Source organism: Bos indicus, chromosome 20 (assembly GCF_029378745.1).
Source record: "Bos indicus isolate NIAB-ARS_2022 breed Sahiwal x Tharparkar chromosome 20, NIAB-ARS_B.indTharparkar_mat_pri_1.0, whole genome shotgun sequence".
Lineage (NCBI taxonomy): Eukaryota > Metazoa > Chordata > Mammalia > Artiodactyla > Bovidae > Bos > Bos indicus.
In genome coordinates, this window is record NC_091779.1 from 6,609,991 (window position 1) to 6,627,468 (window position 17,478).

The 17,478-nt window shown below is 37.4% G+C and overlaps 1 protein-coding gene across 6 annotated transcripts in view; it reads left to right on the plus strand.

The window, feature by feature from the left end:
* FAM169A (family with sequence similarity 169 member A) overlaps nucleotides 1–17,478 on the plus strand; it is a 66,296-nt gene that overhangs the window by 15,366 nt on the left and 33,452 nt on the right. For 4 of the 6 annotated variants that reach the window (XM_070774533.1, XM_070774532.1, XM_070774530.1 and 1 more), the window contains exons 2-5: nucleotides 4,384–4,518; nucleotides 5,684–5,783; nucleotides 6,084–6,169; nucleotides 8,271–8,442. In XM_070774533.1, coding sequence (XP_070630634.1) covers nucleotides 4,387–4,518; nucleotides 5,684–5,783; nucleotides 6,084–6,169; nucleotides 8,271–8,442 — 490 coding nt within the window. In that variant the 5' untranslated portion in view covers nucleotides 4,384–4,386. Of the gene's footprint in view, nucleotides 1–4,383; nucleotides 4,519–5,683; nucleotides 5,784–6,083; nucleotides 6,170–8,270; nucleotides 8,443–17,478 lie in introns of those variants that run through there. The other 2 variants (XM_070774534.1, XM_070774535.1) reach the window with 2 other exon arrangements.

Sequence of the window (17,478 nt, forward strand, 5' to 3'; positions counted from 1 at the left end):
AAAGAACTTCTTCTCATTAATATATCTTCAGAATTCATAAAAATATATTTAACTGTATGTATAACATATGTCTTTTTTGTGTTTATCTCATTTCTATTAGATATTAAGTTCTTTATCTAATGATACTTTTGTTGTATTAAAATAGATTTGAAGGTCACTTTAGAGAAAAGTAACTTATTTTTTCAGTGACTTTTCCCCTAAATTAAAAAAAAAAAAATTGGGACTTCAGTGGCTGAGACTCTGAGTTCCCATGAGGGGGCCAGGGTTCAATCCCTGGCCAGGGAACTAGATCCCACATGCTGCAGCTAAGACCTAGCACAGCCACATAAAGAAATATTTTTTTAATGGGCAGAATTACTTTCTCATTTCAATATATTGTAAGACAGACCAGTGAAACAGTCCTACCTATTAAAAAGTCCTGGACTTCCCATTTATTGTTTCTTCTTACTGGTTATTATTATATATATGAGGGTTTGATTTCTCTATGTAATTTTATATCTTAGCATTTTACCTCATTTTCTTAATTGTTTGGAATACTTTTTCCATTGGGTTTTTTTTTTTTGGTTTTTCAGTTAACTGTATTATTTGCAAACTGGGGTAGAGATAGTCTCCTTTTCCCCTAACCCAGGCACCTGTCCCCAGTTGTTACGCCTCTAATTGCTTTTTTCTTGAATTTCTTAGTTAACTAATTAACTGTTGGCTGTGCTGGGTCTTTGTCGCTTGCGTGAGCTTTCTCTAGCTGTGGCGAGCGGGGGGCTCCTCTAGTTGCTGTGCTCGGGACTCTCACTGCAGGGGCTTCTCTGGTGGTGGAGCGCGGGCTCTGCGGTGTGTGGATCTCGGTAGTTGTGGCCCGTGGGCTCTAGAGCGCAGGCTCAGTACTGCAGCATGTGGGCTTAGTCGTCCCATGGCCTGGGGAACCATCCTGGACCAGGGATTGAACCTCTGTTTCTGCATTGGCAGATGGATTCTTAACCACTAGGGAAGTCTTAATTTTCTCAACTAATTGCATTAGCAAGTACATATCGTATTATTTAGTAGTTAAGTCCTTATTCTTCTTGACTTTAGTGAAAAATCTTTAGTGTCCCCCATCCCCTTTAGGTTGTTGGCTTCCTTTTTTTAACAGCTGTATTCATGAGAGATATAGTTTAGAAACTGTAAATTCTTAAAGAGATGAGAATACAAGACCATCTTACCTGCCTTCTGAGAAACCTGTATGCAGGTCAAGAAGCAACAGTTAGAACTAGACATGGAACAACGGACTGGTTCCACATTGGGAACGGAGTACATCAAGTCTGTATGTTGTCACCGTGCTTATTTAACTTCTGTGCAGAGTATGTCATGTGAAATGCCAGGCTGGATAAAGCACAAGCTGTAATCAAGATTGCTGGGAGAAACATCAATAATTTCAGATATGCAGATGACACCACCCTTATGGCAGAAAGTGAAGAGAAACTAAAGAACCTCTTGATGAAGATAACAGAGGAGAATGAAAAAGCTGGCTTAAAACTCAGCATTCAGAAAACTAAGATCATGTCATCTGGTCCCATTACTTCATGGCAATTAGATGTAGAAAAAATGGAAACAGTGACAGATTTTATTTTCTTGGGCTCCAAAATCACTGTGGATGGTGACTGCAGCCATGAAATTAAAAGACACTTGCTCCTTGGAAGAAAAGCCATGACAAACATAGACAGTGTATTAAAAAGTGGAGACATTGCTTTGACAAAGATCTGTAAAGTCAAAGCTATGGTTTTCCCAGTAGTAATGTGCAGATGTGAGAGTTGGACCATAAAGAAGGCTGAGCGCGGAAGACTTGATGCTTTTGAAGTGTTTTGGAGAAGACTCTTGAGAGTCCCTTGGACTGCAAGGAGATCAAACCAGTCAGTCCTAAAGGAGGTCAGCCCTGAATATTCAATGGAAGGACTGATGCTGAAGCTTCAATACTTTGGCCACCTGATGTGAAGAGCTGACACATTGGAAAAGACCCTGATGCTGGGAAAGATTGAGAGCAGGAGGAGAAGGGAGTGACAGAGGATGAGATGGTTGGATGACATTATCAACTTGATGGACATGAGTTTGAGCAAACTCAGAGAGATAGTGAAGGACAGGGAAGCCTGGTGTTCTGCAGTCTGTGGGGTCGCAAAGAAACAACTGAGTGACTGAACAACATTTACCTGTTACAGCTGTACTTCAGTGATTGTTTAAAAAGTAAACTTATAAGGTGGTTCAACCATCACCAAAACATATTTGTAAATGTTTCTGTGATTCTGAAAAGTTCCTGTGTCCTTTTACAGTGACTCTTACGTTGAGAGGTGTATGATGATTTATTTGTATGCATGTGTGTTTATATCCTATACCTTGTAAATATTTAGTTTTATCATTTAAGGAATTATTCATTTTTTACAATTGAAGTGGATTTACAGTATTAGTTTCAGATGTGTAAAACAGTGGTTCAGTGTTTTTATAGGTTATATTCCATTTTTGGTACAGTGGTAAAGAATATGCCTGCCAGTGCAGGAGATGTGAGAGACTCAGGTTCAGTCTCTGGGTCGGGCAGATCCTCTGAGGGCATGGCAATCCACTCTAGTGTTCTTGTGTGGAGAATCCCATAGACAGAGAAGCCTGGTGGGCTACAGTCCATGGGGTCAAAAAGTAGGACATGACTGAGTGTGTGCACGCATGCACATGCACACAGACACACACCCCATTTAAAGTTATAAAATAATCATACATTTCCCTGTATGGAACAGTATATCCTTGTAGCTTATTTTATACATGGGAGTTTGTACTTCTTAATTCCCTAACTCCGTCTTGTCCCTTTCTGTTTCTTCCCACTGGTAAACACCAGCTTGTTCTCTGTATCTGTGAATTTGTTTTGTTATATTCATTTATTGTTTTATTTTTTAGATTCTGCATATAACGTGTAATATTTGTCTTTCTCTGACTTAATTTAGTAAGCATATTACCTTCTAGGTCCATCCATGTTATTCTTTAAAAGAAAAAATTTCATTCTTTTTTTAATGACTGAGTAGTATTCCATTTTTTATATATACACACACACACACACACACACACACACCCCACATTATACCCATTAAAAAAAAAATCTGATCTTTTTAATCCATTCATCTGTTGATGGAAACTTAGGTTACTTCTGTACCTTAGCTATTATAAAGTGCTGCTATGAGCATTGGGAGGCATGTATCTTTTTGAGTTACTGTTTTTGTTTTCTTCAGGTGTGTACCCAGGTACTGGCTTGCAGGATCTTAGTTCCCCAACCAGAGACTGAACCCAGGCCCAGCACAGTGAAAGTGCTGTGTCCTAACCATTGGACCGCCAGGAGTTCCGTATTTTTAGCTTTTTAAGGATCCTCCATACTGTTTTCCACAGGGGCTATACCATTTTACATTCCCACCAGCAGTGTAGAAGGGTTCCCTTTTCTCCACACCTTCTCTCGCATTTGTTATTCATGTTCTTTCTGATGATGGCCATTCTTACAGATGTGAGATAATAAATTGTTGTGGTTTTGACTTGGATTTCTTTGATGATTAGCGATATTGAGCATGTTTTCATGTGCCTGTTGGTCATCTGTATATATGACTTCTTTGGAAAAATGCCTATTCAGATCTGCTTGTGTTTTAACTGGTTTGTTTTTTGACATTGAGTTGTATGAGCTGTTGATATATTTGGGGTATTAATTCCTTATTGGTCATATCATTTACAAATACTTCCTCCTTTTCAGTAGATTGTGTATTTTATTGATGATCTCCTTTGCTGTGCAAAAGCTTTTCAGTTTAATTAGGCGCCATTGGTTTATTTCTGCTTTTGTTTCCTTTGCACTTGTAGACAGATCCGGAAAAGTATCGATGTGCTCTATGCCAAAGCGCATTCTACCTCTGTTTTCTTCTAGGACTGTTAGCGTTTCTGGTCTTAAGTTCAGGTCTTTAATCCATTTGGAGTGTATTTTTGTAAATGGTATGAAAAAACGTTTTAAATGGTGTAAGAAAAATGTTCTAATTTCATTCTTTTGCATGTAGTTGTCCAGTTTTTCCAGCACTGCTTATTGAAGAGACTGTCTTTTGTCCATTGTATATTCTTATCTCCTTTGTCATAAATTAATTGACCAAAGGTGCATGGGCATTAATTCTTATTTCATTGGTTGGCTTTAATATGAGTGTTTAAGTTTTCTTTTTGACATACATTTAAATCAGTAGGCTCAAGTTGTAGTCTTTTTTGGCATAGTAAAAAAGAAGTCTCCTTACAATAAAATGCTGTGCTATTACAATAAAAAGTTTTCTCAGTACAGGAAGAGAGCGTTTCTTTTTTTTTTTGAAAACAGTATTTCATACTCTGAAACATTTTGTCCCATGTTGTTTGTTAAAGAGGATGGCATTCCCTGTGGATATGTTGGATAATTGCAGTCATGAGGAACTCGAAAATTCTGCTGAAGATTACATGTCAGATCTGAGGTGTGGGGACCCTGAAAATCCAGAACGTTTTTCTCTTCTCAATATTACGGTAAGGCATCCTGCTGTGATTTTTATCAGTCTTTTCCACTGAGTTTATAGTGAAATTGGTATCCTTTTATTATCTTTTAAAGTGTTAACTAATCACCTTTGAAATTTTTATCAGAAGACTTTTCAGTAGAATGGATAAATATTGATTTGTTAGTACAGCAGCATGATCAAATGACTGGTTAGCCATATTTGAGCTAACCCAATTAAATCTACTTTAGATTTGGAAATTGTTTTACAAACATTTTTTATAAAAATCAGCAAAAAAAATTTAATTAAAAAATAAAAAAAAATGAGCAAAACATTACATTACACTTTTTTGTGTCACAAACCTTCCTTTTCCCAAAATATTAAAATTTTTGACTATATTTTGATAGATCGTTAAGACATAAAATTATTAGAATTCTGGTGTGAATTTGATGACAGGCAAATTGTCTAACCTCTTTAGGCCTCAGGTTTTTCTTTTGGCAAATGATGTTTATTTAATGAACTCTTAGCTTCTTCCAACGTAAGTATTTTACAATTCTTTGAATGGCAATATTATGTGTAAATAGGGAATTAGCGTTCCAGATTGTGAAGAATCTGACTGCAATGCAGGAGACCCGGGTTCGATCCCTGGGTTGGGAATATCCTCTGGAGAAGGGAATACCCCCTCCAGTATTCTTGCCTGGAGAATTCCATGGACACAGAAGCCTGGCAGTCTACAGTCCATGGGGTCATAAAGAGTCAGATATGACTGAGCAGCTTTCATTCATTGAAGGCAGAAAAGATTTAAAGTATTGTATATATCTCAGAGGAAAAATACCCCGGTGTCTTTTACTAGAAAATGAAATTTTTTCTCCCTCAAGTGATCTAAATAACAGATGATAAAATTTTTAAATCATTTTATAGAGCATATCATGCTTTTGTTTTTATTCAGATGCATAGCTAGAGCACAGTGATATTTATTGAAATACTTTCATTTTTCTCCCAAGTTAATAAAATTCCTGCAAAAGCAAAGTCTATCTCATTTGGTCTTTTTTTTTTTTTTCTAGAGGCTAGAAATATCCTCTGTGAAAAGAAACTATGCAATTAGTGTTAATGTATGTTTAAACTATTGGTAGAAACATAGTGTTTTTGATATTTTCTTTACCAGCTCTTCACTAATGTTTAATCAATTGTCATTTCAGATTCCTATTAGCCTGTCAAATGTAGGCTTTGTACCTCTCTATGGTGGAGATCAGACCCAGAAAGTTCTTGCTCTTTTTGCACCTGAGGATTCACTCACAGGTCTCTATTTTGCTTAATCTTTATAAATTGAGGAATTCTTCCCCCCAAACAGTTAGAAATTTATTAAAAGATGGCTACATGAAGGGATTTGGGGGGAAAAAAAAAAACATTTGAAACTGTAAATTTAGGAAAATAATATTTCTCAGTTGGTTAGTGAGCGAAATACAGTAAGATAGTATAAATGGGGCTGCCACATTGTATTATAAAGTATGGGTATATTTAAGAGTATCCTTAACCTACAAAAGAGTAATATCGTGTACTTTAAGACTTCGATATTAACCATCATTTATTCTCTTTTAGCTGTGGCACTTTACCTTGCTGATCAGTGGTGGGCTATTGATGATATTGTGAAAACATCTGTCCCTTCTAGAGAGGGGCTTAAGCAGGTAACAAGACCCTGTCATTTTAAAAGTGTTTCTTAAGAGACCATTTCACAATGTGTTTCCCATAAACTGGGATAGTTTTTGAAGTTACTGGGCTATTCTCCATTTTAGCATACCTGGTGATATTATACCCTTTCATTGTTCCGCTGTTATGGTGAAACTGGCACTTAGATTGGGCTTCCTTGATTCTAATGTGAGGGTCTGAGTGTTGAGGGAGGAGGAATGAGAACCTGTGGTTTAATTGATCTGTAGTTAAGCACATCAACTTTAGGTTCTGATTTTTCCTTTTGGGTGGGAAACAGCTTATTCTCTCTTTGTGGTTGCTTAGGTTCTCTGTCTCTAGGAGAGACTGACCAGGAAACTTGCTTATGAGTAGGGCCATTTTGGGTGGTCCATTCAGTGTTCCAAACAGTGTAGTGGAGAGGAGGTCCTCAGTAGCACACTGTAAAACTTAGTCCTTTTTTCTGTCCCCGTCATCATTTTATTAGTTACTTAGAAGATGACATAGCTGGCATGCTTAGCATGCCACAGTGCTGGAAGAGAGAACTCATCTGTAAAGGCAGAATTAAGAAACAAAGAGAAGGATCTAACATGATGAAAATAAACTAGTGAAAAAGGTAAAATAACATCTATGGGTTCAAAAAATTAACTGTATATCATGAAGATCAAACTAAAACAGCAGCACATATGAAAAAGATTGGGCTTTAGTTAATTAGAAGTAAAATCAAGGAAAGAAAGAAAGCTAATAAAAACCTTAAGTTTATACAGAAAAGCCCCATTATCTTATCAATATCTTCAGTTTATATTTGTAGTAGCTGTCTCCGCTGACATGGGATGTCACATCCGATGACATTAGGGATCTGAAGCTATTTCAAGGGATAAGACTGGAATGGCAGGAGTACCCAAAATCATATTAGATTAGTCTTTTTCTACATTCAGCTTTGATAGGAAATTTAGGAGAATATAATGGCTGTTTTCAAATATTTGTAGACTCTGTGGTCCAGAATATCAAGCAAAGTATAGTTTTTGGAAAAGAGATTTCAGCTCAGCGTGAGGAGGAATTTCATGCTGGTCAGAGCTGTTCAGGAAGGCATGGATTACCTTGTAAGCTGGTGAACATGGTCATTACATGTGCTGTTTGGTATTGGAAATCTCTTTGCAGGGAGGTTTTTGGTAGTAGTGTGTGTGTGCCTAATGCTTTTTTCTCTCTCTCCCCCTAATTAGACATTCTTGTTTTTCTTTAAGGAAAGTTGGGGCAGGCGTGTAGATTTCATGGCTAGACTCTTGTTTTTAGCAGTGACAGATATCTGTGGGGAAAACCCCACTGTTCAGTGTCAGGCAGTTGATGAGGGGGTCCCTGTGACTGTCGCCCTGCCTGTAGGAGGTGAGGTTCTGTTTCCATTCCGTGACTGACCCAAGTTTTGTTTTCATCAGGTTGTCCTGGTGCCACCGTCATTGCCCATCTGGTCTGGTGGAGGGGTGTGTGTGTATGTGTGTGAGGGGAGACAGGTATTCCTGAGAGTTGCATAACAAACACATGACTGTTTAATGACCATTTTACCTGGAAAGGATGAGACAGATGCCTTTCCCAAAAGCATAATTATGGCTTTCCTCATCCAATGAGATGATTGTTTTTAAAGTCTTCAGGGTAACACTAAGCTTTTGTCCCTTTTATTTTCTTTACTTTTTTTTTTTTTATTGTGTAGGCTGGAATGGGTGGAAAGAGTTGACGCACTAGAGATGTTGGGGGCTGCAGTTAGTTTGGGGAGACCTGGGATCTCAGCAGTTGGAAGCCAGAAGAGAACACTGACTGCTAAAGTGGAGATGCTGGGCATTGGTATATTGGAAACCTGCTTGCCTATTTTAGAATTTTGCTGCGAAGCATTACTTCATGCATAATTTGTATCCATAGAAATGGATTATTATTGGTGTGAATGACTTGGTCTCATCTTTGTGATAATAAAATGGTTTACAAGTCATTTTGAATGTATTCAAAATGCTTTGAATGTCAGTACGAGATACGGAAGCAGGGAGTGAGGTAAATTGCATCTCTCAGTTGATGTGCATTATAACCGTTGTGCCTGGTGTCTGACTCTCTTTGTAGGTGAGAACTCTTGGGGAGAGAGTGGTTCTGTATGTTCTGAATCGAATTATTTATAGAAAGCAGGAAATGGAGAGAAATGAGATCCCATTCCTGTGTCATAGCAGTACTGATTATGCTAAGATTCTGTGGAAGAAAGGAGAGGCCATTGGGTTTTATTCAGTTAAGCCTACAGGTGAGTCTTTAAAAGTTATTTAAATAAAATATTTATTATGTAAACTCACTTTCTGGACCCCACCTATATCAATGTCCCTTTTAAATTAGTATCTAAATTACAAATTGAGATGATTTTACTCAGTATTTCTTGTGAGTGCTTTGATTCTGTGCAAGTGAGGTTGTTAGGAAAGTCTTGAAAAAAAGATTAAACATTTGACAGGAATATTTCACCACGTATGTGAAGAAAGTTGTATATTGAGGCTCAAATTTGTCTTCTTTCCCTCTCATTTCCTTCCCTTTATTTAAAGTCCTTGTTCTACTTCGATTCCTATTGCTGTCACTATTACCGACTTTTTTCAAAGCCCCTTTCTACCTGTGGACCAGATGCATAGCCTTTCTCTTCTAGTTTTAGCTGATTCAGCCTGATAGATTAAAGGCAGCTTTGCAATTACCATGAAGAACAAAGTTCTTTAATATATTTAGAGAATCCAAGCAGCTTTGACATCATTAGTCAAGTTTGGATTTCTGATCCCAGGACCCAACTACACCCTATTCCTGAAAGACTAGAGCAGCTTCATCTTGCTCTATGTGTTCTGTTCATTTAGTTCCCTAGAGCTTCTGGAGCCAGAGAAATCAAACCTGCTTAGTCCATAACTCCACACCTGACAACCACCATGTAACAAAGGCAGCCTTGCTCTGCACCTAGGCCAAAAGACCTTTCACAGAGAACGCTCACATTATTTTTCTGTCTTTTTTATATTTCAGACTTGCCAAATTTAGCTCTTGTGATCAAATGCCCTCTAAAGATCTTAACAAATTCCCTGCTGACTTGAAGGATAGTTATGACTAATAATATCTTAGTCATACAATTAATGGACATTTATGATGAGAATTAGTATACATAGTCAACGAAAGGGAGGTTACTTTTTCTCAAGAATAAATAAAACTGATATATAGTTTTAAATGGTTTGGTGTAGTAAATAAGTCTCCGTTAGTATGCTGTTTTATTTTTGTATAAATTTGAAGCAGAACCAGTAATTATGTAACTCCAGAAAGATACCATCATTTAGAGGCAGAAAAATGATGTTTTTAGTGGAAGCCTAGTGCTGCATTGCATGAAGACATCACTTTATTGGCTTAAAATGTTTTCATACATTTGGGGCTGGAGTATGGTTCAATTACTATATGCTTTATTTTATACAAGATAATTCCTATGGGAATTAGAGGCCTGTTGCTGCTCATACTGGCTACAGCAGGGTTTCCTACTTGAAACTAGCTTATAGACATTTGAAGTACGTAAGAGTGTATGCTTTTTCATTTAGAGCACCTCTAGGTGAGATACGCACAGTTGGTACAGGGCACAGCACTCCCCGCTCAGTGTTTCTGGTCGGGACTGGATTCTAGGCGTTGGTCCTTCTCTGTTGTGTGTTCTGGGCTCTTCCTCTGCTTTGGGTGTCCTCCTCTCCTTTGGAACCTGGCTTCTGTTATCTATTTCTGGCATTTAGCTCAGGTTTATATGCTTCGGCTTCCAAGTGCTGCTTGTCTTGCCCCTCTTAGCACCTTCCATTCTTCCCTGCTAACTGCCTTACGGCCTGTTTATTTGTCTTTTTCCGCTTTAAGCTCTGGCTCTGTCAGCCCGAGAACAATGGACTTAGATGTGCTTACGCTAGCCTTTGAACCTATAACCATCTAATTCAGTCTGGAAGTAGTTTTCTACAAAGGAAACCCAAATGATTTTTAAAAATTGCCCGGGACAAAAACTGAAACACTTTGTGATAGAACTCTCCTTAATGTATTGATACGTATCAGAAAAAAACTGTAGCAGTAGCAAAAAGATAAAGTCTTTATTAAATACATTTGTCGTTGACTAAAAGTCTGTGATTATCACTTATTATTTATGATTTTTTAAATAAAATGCAAATCAGTATGTAGGGTTATTAGTAGGAACATAAAAATTATCCTGATATGTAAGAGGAGACTTTGTTTATGAGGTCAAATCTAATTATAGGAAATGAAGTTCAAGAAAATATATAATTTTGGGGGGCCTGAAATAAAGAAATCATGAGGGATTTATAGTTTATCTTTTGGGTTAGGTAGATGTCAGATCATTAAAAATAGGTTTTAATAGTAGATCACTGTATAATATCTGATACATAACCCTAAAGGGAGCTTGCAGAGTTGAGTAACATCACTGTAATAAGATTTTCTGGTCCGTCCTATGGTTATTAAGCATTTTTATCTATAAAAATAAAAGGAACAGAATTAATGCTTGTTGCGTTTTGATAGTATGTAATATTTGTTCATGGACTCATAAACTGAAAAGAAAAAGGTAAGCTCTATATATTTCATTAAGAGGGATATTTTCAGTAAAATTTTATTTTTTGCTGAATAATTTTCCAAATGTATAATATACTTGTGTTTTGATCTGTCATATACTAATATTAATTATAATGAAAACACAGAATTACTTTTGAATTGGTACTTAGAACCTTATGGTCACAAGGAATTTTAAAAATTTATATTTAAAAAAATTTATATTTATATACAGATATGTATTTACAGAGGAGAATTATTAGATAATCCATATATAACCCAAACATAAAAATGTATTATATCAAGATAACAGTGTGTAGAATAAATATAATAGAGGGTGGAGAGGAACGATGTAAACTTTTTTTACTGTTAATAGTTCCATAGTAAGGAACAGTTTGCTCAGTGTATGATGACAGTTATCAAATCAAATTGATAATAGTTTTTAGGGTCCATTTGACACATTTAGAAGAGTAGTGATACAGTTTTTTTCTTTAATCAATATTGTTTATTTGAGAAGGGGTGGGGCGACTTCCCTGGCAGTCCAGTGGTTAAGACTCTGCACTTTCACTACAGGGGACAGTGGGTTCAGTACCTGCTCAGGGAAGTAAGATCCCCCACATGCCCTAAGGCCAAAAACCAAAAAAGGAAACAGTAAATTTATATAGAGAATCCTGGCAGGCACCATGTTAATTAATAGATTATGGTTAAAATTACCAAGAATAAAACACATCACTATTAGAGACCCCAGTGTCGTATATTGAGAAGGACATCACATCTTTTCTGTACTGTTTTTGCCCCAAATGCATAATCTCAATTTTATTATGAAAAACATTAGATAAAGCCAAATTGGAGGTTATTTTACAAAGTAACTGATCAGTAACCTCCAAAAGTATCAAGATGATGAAAGACAAGGAAAGGTGTACAAAGTGTCAAAGACCAGAGTTTAGGAGATGTGAAACTAAATACCATATGGAATCTTGGATTGGATTCTGAAACAGAAACAGGGTATTAGTAGACAAACTGGTGGAAGTTGAATAAGGTCTGCAGTTTTACTGATAGTCTTTTATCAGTGTTGACGTCCTGGTTTTCATAGTAGTATTCTGGCTATGTAAGATGTTAACATTAGGAGCATTTGGATGAAGGGTATGTGGGAACTCTGCATATTTTTGAAACTTTTTGCTAAGTCTGAAATTATATTTAAGATAAATAGTTGTTAAAAGTGAAGTTGCTCAGTTGTGTCTGACTCTTTGCGACCCCATGGACTGTAGTCTACCAGGCTCTTCTGTCCATGGGATTTTACAGGCAAGAGTACTGGAGTGGGTTGCCATTTCCTTCTCCAGAGGATCTTCCCAACCCAGGGATCAAACCTGGGTCTCCCACATTGTAGGCAGATTTACCATCTGAGCCACGAGGGAAGTCTTGCTCAAAATTATAGTCTTTATAATTGAAACTTATGATGGAAATTTTAGATGTTACCAAAGATGTGTGAATACATGTTATGTATTTCAAAATTATTTATGGTTACATGAACAAAAAAGTTTCCTTTGAGGAATTTGACTTGTCCAAGAGAAAAAAATATTCTAAAAATGCCAGTTTAAATAGTTCCCCTGGGAAAAGTCCCAACTCGTTGTCAGCAATCTCCATCATGTACATTAGTTAACTTCTTAATGTCTCCTTCTTCAGTTAATTTCAGTCGCTCAGTCGTGTCCGACTCTTTGTGACCCCATGAATCGCAGCACACCAGGCCTCCCTGTCCATCACCAATTTCTGGAGTTTATTCAAACTCATGTCCATCGAGTCAGTAATGCCATCCAGCCATCTCATCCTTTGTCGTCCCCTTCTCCTCCTGCCCCCAGTTTCTCCCAGCATCAGGGTCTTTTCCAATGAGTCAACTCTTCGCATGAGGTGGCCTGAGTATTGGAGTTTCAGGTTTAGCATCAGGCCTTCCAATGAACACTCCGGGCTGATCTCCTTCAGAATGGACTGGTTGGATCTCCTTGCAGTCCAAGGGACTCTCAAGAGTCTTCTCCAACACCACAGTTCAAAAGCATCAATTCTTCAGCACTCAGCATCCTTCAGAGTCCAACTCTCACATCCGTACATGACCACAGGAAAAACCATAGCCTTGACTAGACGGACCTTTGTTGGCAAAGTAATGTCTCTGCTTTTGAATATGCTGTCTAGGTTGGTCATAACTTTCCTTCCAAGGAGTAAGTGTCTTTTAATTTCATGGCTGCAGTCACCATCTGCAGTGATTTTGGAGGCCAAAAAAAAAAAATAAAGTCTGACACTGTTTCCACTGTTTCCCCATCTATTTCCCATGCAGTGATGGGACCAGATGCCTTGATCTTAGTTTTCTGAATGTTGAGCTTTAAGCCAACTTTTTCACTCTCCTCTTTCACTTTCACAGGGTCTTTAGTTCTTCTTCACTTTCTGCCCCAAGGGTGGTGTCATCTGCCTATCTGAGGTTTTTGATATTTTTCCTGGCAATCTTGATTCCAGCTTGTGCTTCTCCCAGCCCAGCGTTTCTCATGATGTACTCTGCATATTCTTAACTATGAACAAATAGCTTAGTTTGGACAAGTCACTAATATGATGGAGATCAAAACAAAGACAGACTAAAACCAGTTTGGAAGAGACACATGATGCAAAAACGGAACAACTCTTAATAATTTTTGAATGTAAGAGTAGTTTTTACATTCATGGAATGAGAACAATATGTATTAAAAAATGCCCAAGACTTTCCTGCTGGTACGTAGATAACAATCTACCTGCCAGTGCAGGGGACATGGGTTCAATCTCTGGTCAGGGAACTAAGATCCCACATGCCTCATGGCCAAAAAAAAGGAAACATAGTAAATTTTCCTATGCAGAGCATCCTGGCAGACACCGTGTTAACGAAGAGATCACGGTCCAGGAAGCTCCCACATGCCTCTGAGTAACTAAGCCCGAGACCCCCAGCTACTAAGTCAGTGTGGTGCAGCTGCTGAAGCCCCGTGCGCCTGGAGTCTGCGCTCTGCAACAGGAGAAGCTGGCACAGTGAGAAGCCAGTGCACCGCAGCAGAGTAGCCCCCACTCCCCACAGCTGTTGCCTGTGCACAGCAACAAAGCCCCAGTGCACCCAGAAATAAATAGTTTACTTACTAAAAAAATATAAGAATGTCCATAGAGCACAACATAAGGAAGATAAAGTTGATGATGATTATAAAGGTGAGCAGTCACAGCAACAAAAACGGCACAAAAACTCCTAAATGAAGGAAAATATAAAAGAAAGAAAAGATAAAATTAGCAGAACAATCTGAAGAACAGATGTTTCAGAAGGAGAGAACAGAGGCACTGGAGGGGAGGGAATCACCAATCAAGTAGTTAAAGAAAACATCTCAGAATTATAGAACATGCATGTCTGAGTTAAAGAGGCCCTTTGAACAGCCATCACAGTGAATTAAAATAGGCCCATACTGGAGGTAGATTGTTGTGAAATTTCAGAATATCTTGGATAGAAAAAAGATTTTGTGAGACTCCACAGAGAGGGGGATTTATACATAGGATCAAGAATCAGAATGATGTAGATTTTTCAGTAGCAACACTGAATACTCTTAAGTGGAATAATGCCTTTAAGATATTGGGAGAAAGTGATTTTCATTGTAATTCTATACCCAGATTATAAATGAAGTATGAGAGAGAAGGAAATTTCTACATAGTTAATTAAAATTTTTTTTTTTTAATCTCTCATGCATCGTCTTTCAGGAAGCTAGAATTTATGCTCTGTTAAAATAAGGAAGGAGATCAAGAAAGAGATTAGGAAATAAAGGAGAGAAATACCCCAAATCACAGCTCTGATCATTCTGGGGCTTCTCTGTCCCAATTGGTAACCATTAGCTTTATGTAGCTATTTAAATGAAAATTAGTTAAGATGAAATAAAACTGAAAATTGTTTCTCAGTCATACTAGCCACAGTGTAAGTGTCCTGTAACTGCCTGTGGCTACCACATTGAAGAGAAGAGATGCAGGACATTTCCATCACTGCAGGAAGTTCTTTTGGACAGCACTTTTCTAGAGATTGACTAATCTAGGTTGTAGTAGGTCAGGAAACTCTTGAGTCATCGATTCAAAAATATGGAATACCTGATGTGTTTGCACTTATCAAGATGAGTTTTATAAAGTTAAGGGAGACTTTCTTGAGGGATAAGTTAGAAGTAAACACTAATTAATGAGTGATAAACCACTGTTAAGGTGTATCAAAAAGCAGTGCAGGATAGAAAAACAATTCTGATAGACCACATGGTTCAGTTATCAAAAATGTATGTGTGTGTGTGCATAATGTAATTGCTGAAGATTGGTCTAGCCAAAATTATATATTACTATATTGAGGTAATAGGATAAGGCGTGTATAGGATGTGTCGTTATGGTATAGTGGGAATTTTTGTTCAGTCCCTAAGTCGTGTCTGACTCTTGGCAACCCCATGGACTGCAGCATGTCAGGCTCCTTTGTCCTTCACTATCTCCTGGAGTTTGCTCAGATTCATGTCCATTGAGTTGATGATGCTGTCTAACCATCTCATTCTGTCACTGCTGTATTGGGAGTAGGGTGTGTGAATGTGTTAATATATAAAAGTTAATTCTCATCTTCTATACCTAAAATGGAAAAATCAAGAAGTAGTAAGTTATTTAGAATAACTGGAAATACTATATTATATATATATATAAAATATATACAATGTTATAATATATATTATACATGTATATAATAACTGAAAATAACTTTAAATACTGAAAAAGATGTAAGTGCTTGTTTTTGGGGGATGGATAGTGTGTTTGTGTGTGTGTGTGTTTTCCCCAACAAGTCTTAGAGGACTGTTGTGCCCTGACAGTGTATGTGTGAACTTTGATGGAGAGTTGAAAGTGAGCACTGTCAAAAGGACTATTCCCAGAGTCTGATCAGTGTCTACCACAAAACTAGGTGAAGTTCCTAAATCTCACAGGGTCTGTGACGATCAGGTCCACCTATTAAAAGGGCTATACTAACTAGAAAACGGCTCGGAAGAAAAATCTCATATAGGCATGAAAAATAAAACCACTTGTTAATTCAGTGAAAGTTTTGTTAACTGTCCTATGTCAAGAAAGATAAAAGATAGTGAATGTGTATAAATCAGATGTCACATTTTAGTGTAGACGGGAAAAAATTTGAAGACAAGTGTTATTTTGGAAATACTTCTTATTTGGCTTCAACTGTCAATCTCCTTGATCCACTTTGAAGACTCATGTTTTGGAAAAACATAAGATCTAATCTACCTAATTATCTAATTGTTGATTATCATCTAATCTATCTAATTGTTGATTATCAATCTAATCAACACCTTTAAAATCAGTTTGTTAACTTGCTTCCAAAGGGATTTATTTATGATCGATATCAGGAGATGTATTTTTGGTTTTTGAAATTTCCATTTGAAATAATATTTAGGGGAAGTGTTTTTTCCTCTCTTCATTTGCTATTAGCTTTTGTTACAACTTTCTAACTTCTTTTTACTCGGAGCTATAGCTATGATCTTACCTCCTTTTTTGGACAGGTCACCCACTTTCTGCTCACTAAATTTAGATTTCTGGCCCTTCTGTTTCAAGATTTTTTGAGGAATAACAAAAATGTGATATAAAATAATAACTTTTGATAGTCTATATTGTCATTGTGCAATTGCTCGGTTGTGTCTGACTCTTGGCAACCCCATGGACTGCAGGCTTCCCTGTCCTTCAGCATCTCTCGGAGCTTGCTCAAATTCATGTCCATTGAGTCTTTGATGCCATCCAACCATCTCATCCTCTGTTGTCCCCTTCTCCTGCCCTCAATCTTAGCCAGCGTCAAGGTCTTTAACTGCATTGAAGCAAGGTGCCCGGCTGGCAAGCCCCGCTGCGATTCCTGCTGCTGTGGAAACAGAGGCATTTGGACCTTTAGCTGTGCCAGTGGCCCACTTAATACCATATGAGAGTTGTGATAAATCGTGAAATTACAGATTTTGTTTTAAGCCAGTACATTTGGGGATGGTTTGTGAGGCACCAGTAGGTAACTGAAGGATTGTGAATCAGAAAGCCATCCACTACCCAGAAACAACCATGTGGCATTGTTATTTAAAAACGAAACTTTTTAATGTTGAGCTTTAATGTTGAGCTTTCCTGATTCGGTTTATTGTAACAGCTCATGTTACCTTAACTGATTTATAAAGCATGAAGACTGTGATGAGAATACTTCTCTAGTAGTATATGACGAGGTCTCATGGAAAGATATCTAGTAGCATTATTTCTTTAGGATTCACTTTATGCTGTGTGTCTGTGGAAACAATCACACACTGATGGCTTCATAAGGTATTTAGCCAGGTTTTATGAAGGTGAGAAGAGAATGTCTAATCGGGAATTTTCCCGATTAGACAAAGTAGAAATGGTGATGCCATGAAAAGGGAGAGTCATTCAGTTGTGACAGAACAGCTGTTCTTGAATTTGATGCCTAGATCCTGAATGATATTGTGAACATTTATTCATTTACTCAGAAGTTATTTGTATTTGCTATATTGATAGGGAAGGAGAAGAAGGGGAGGAGGGCGAATAGGAGAAAGCAAAAAGCAGAAATTGAGAGATAGAAATAAAATGTTTGCAAACTCTGTCCTCATGGAACGTACATTTAAGAGGAGAAGATAGCAATGGATAGACAAATAGATGATATGCTCTCAGGTACTATGAAGAAAAACTAGATTAA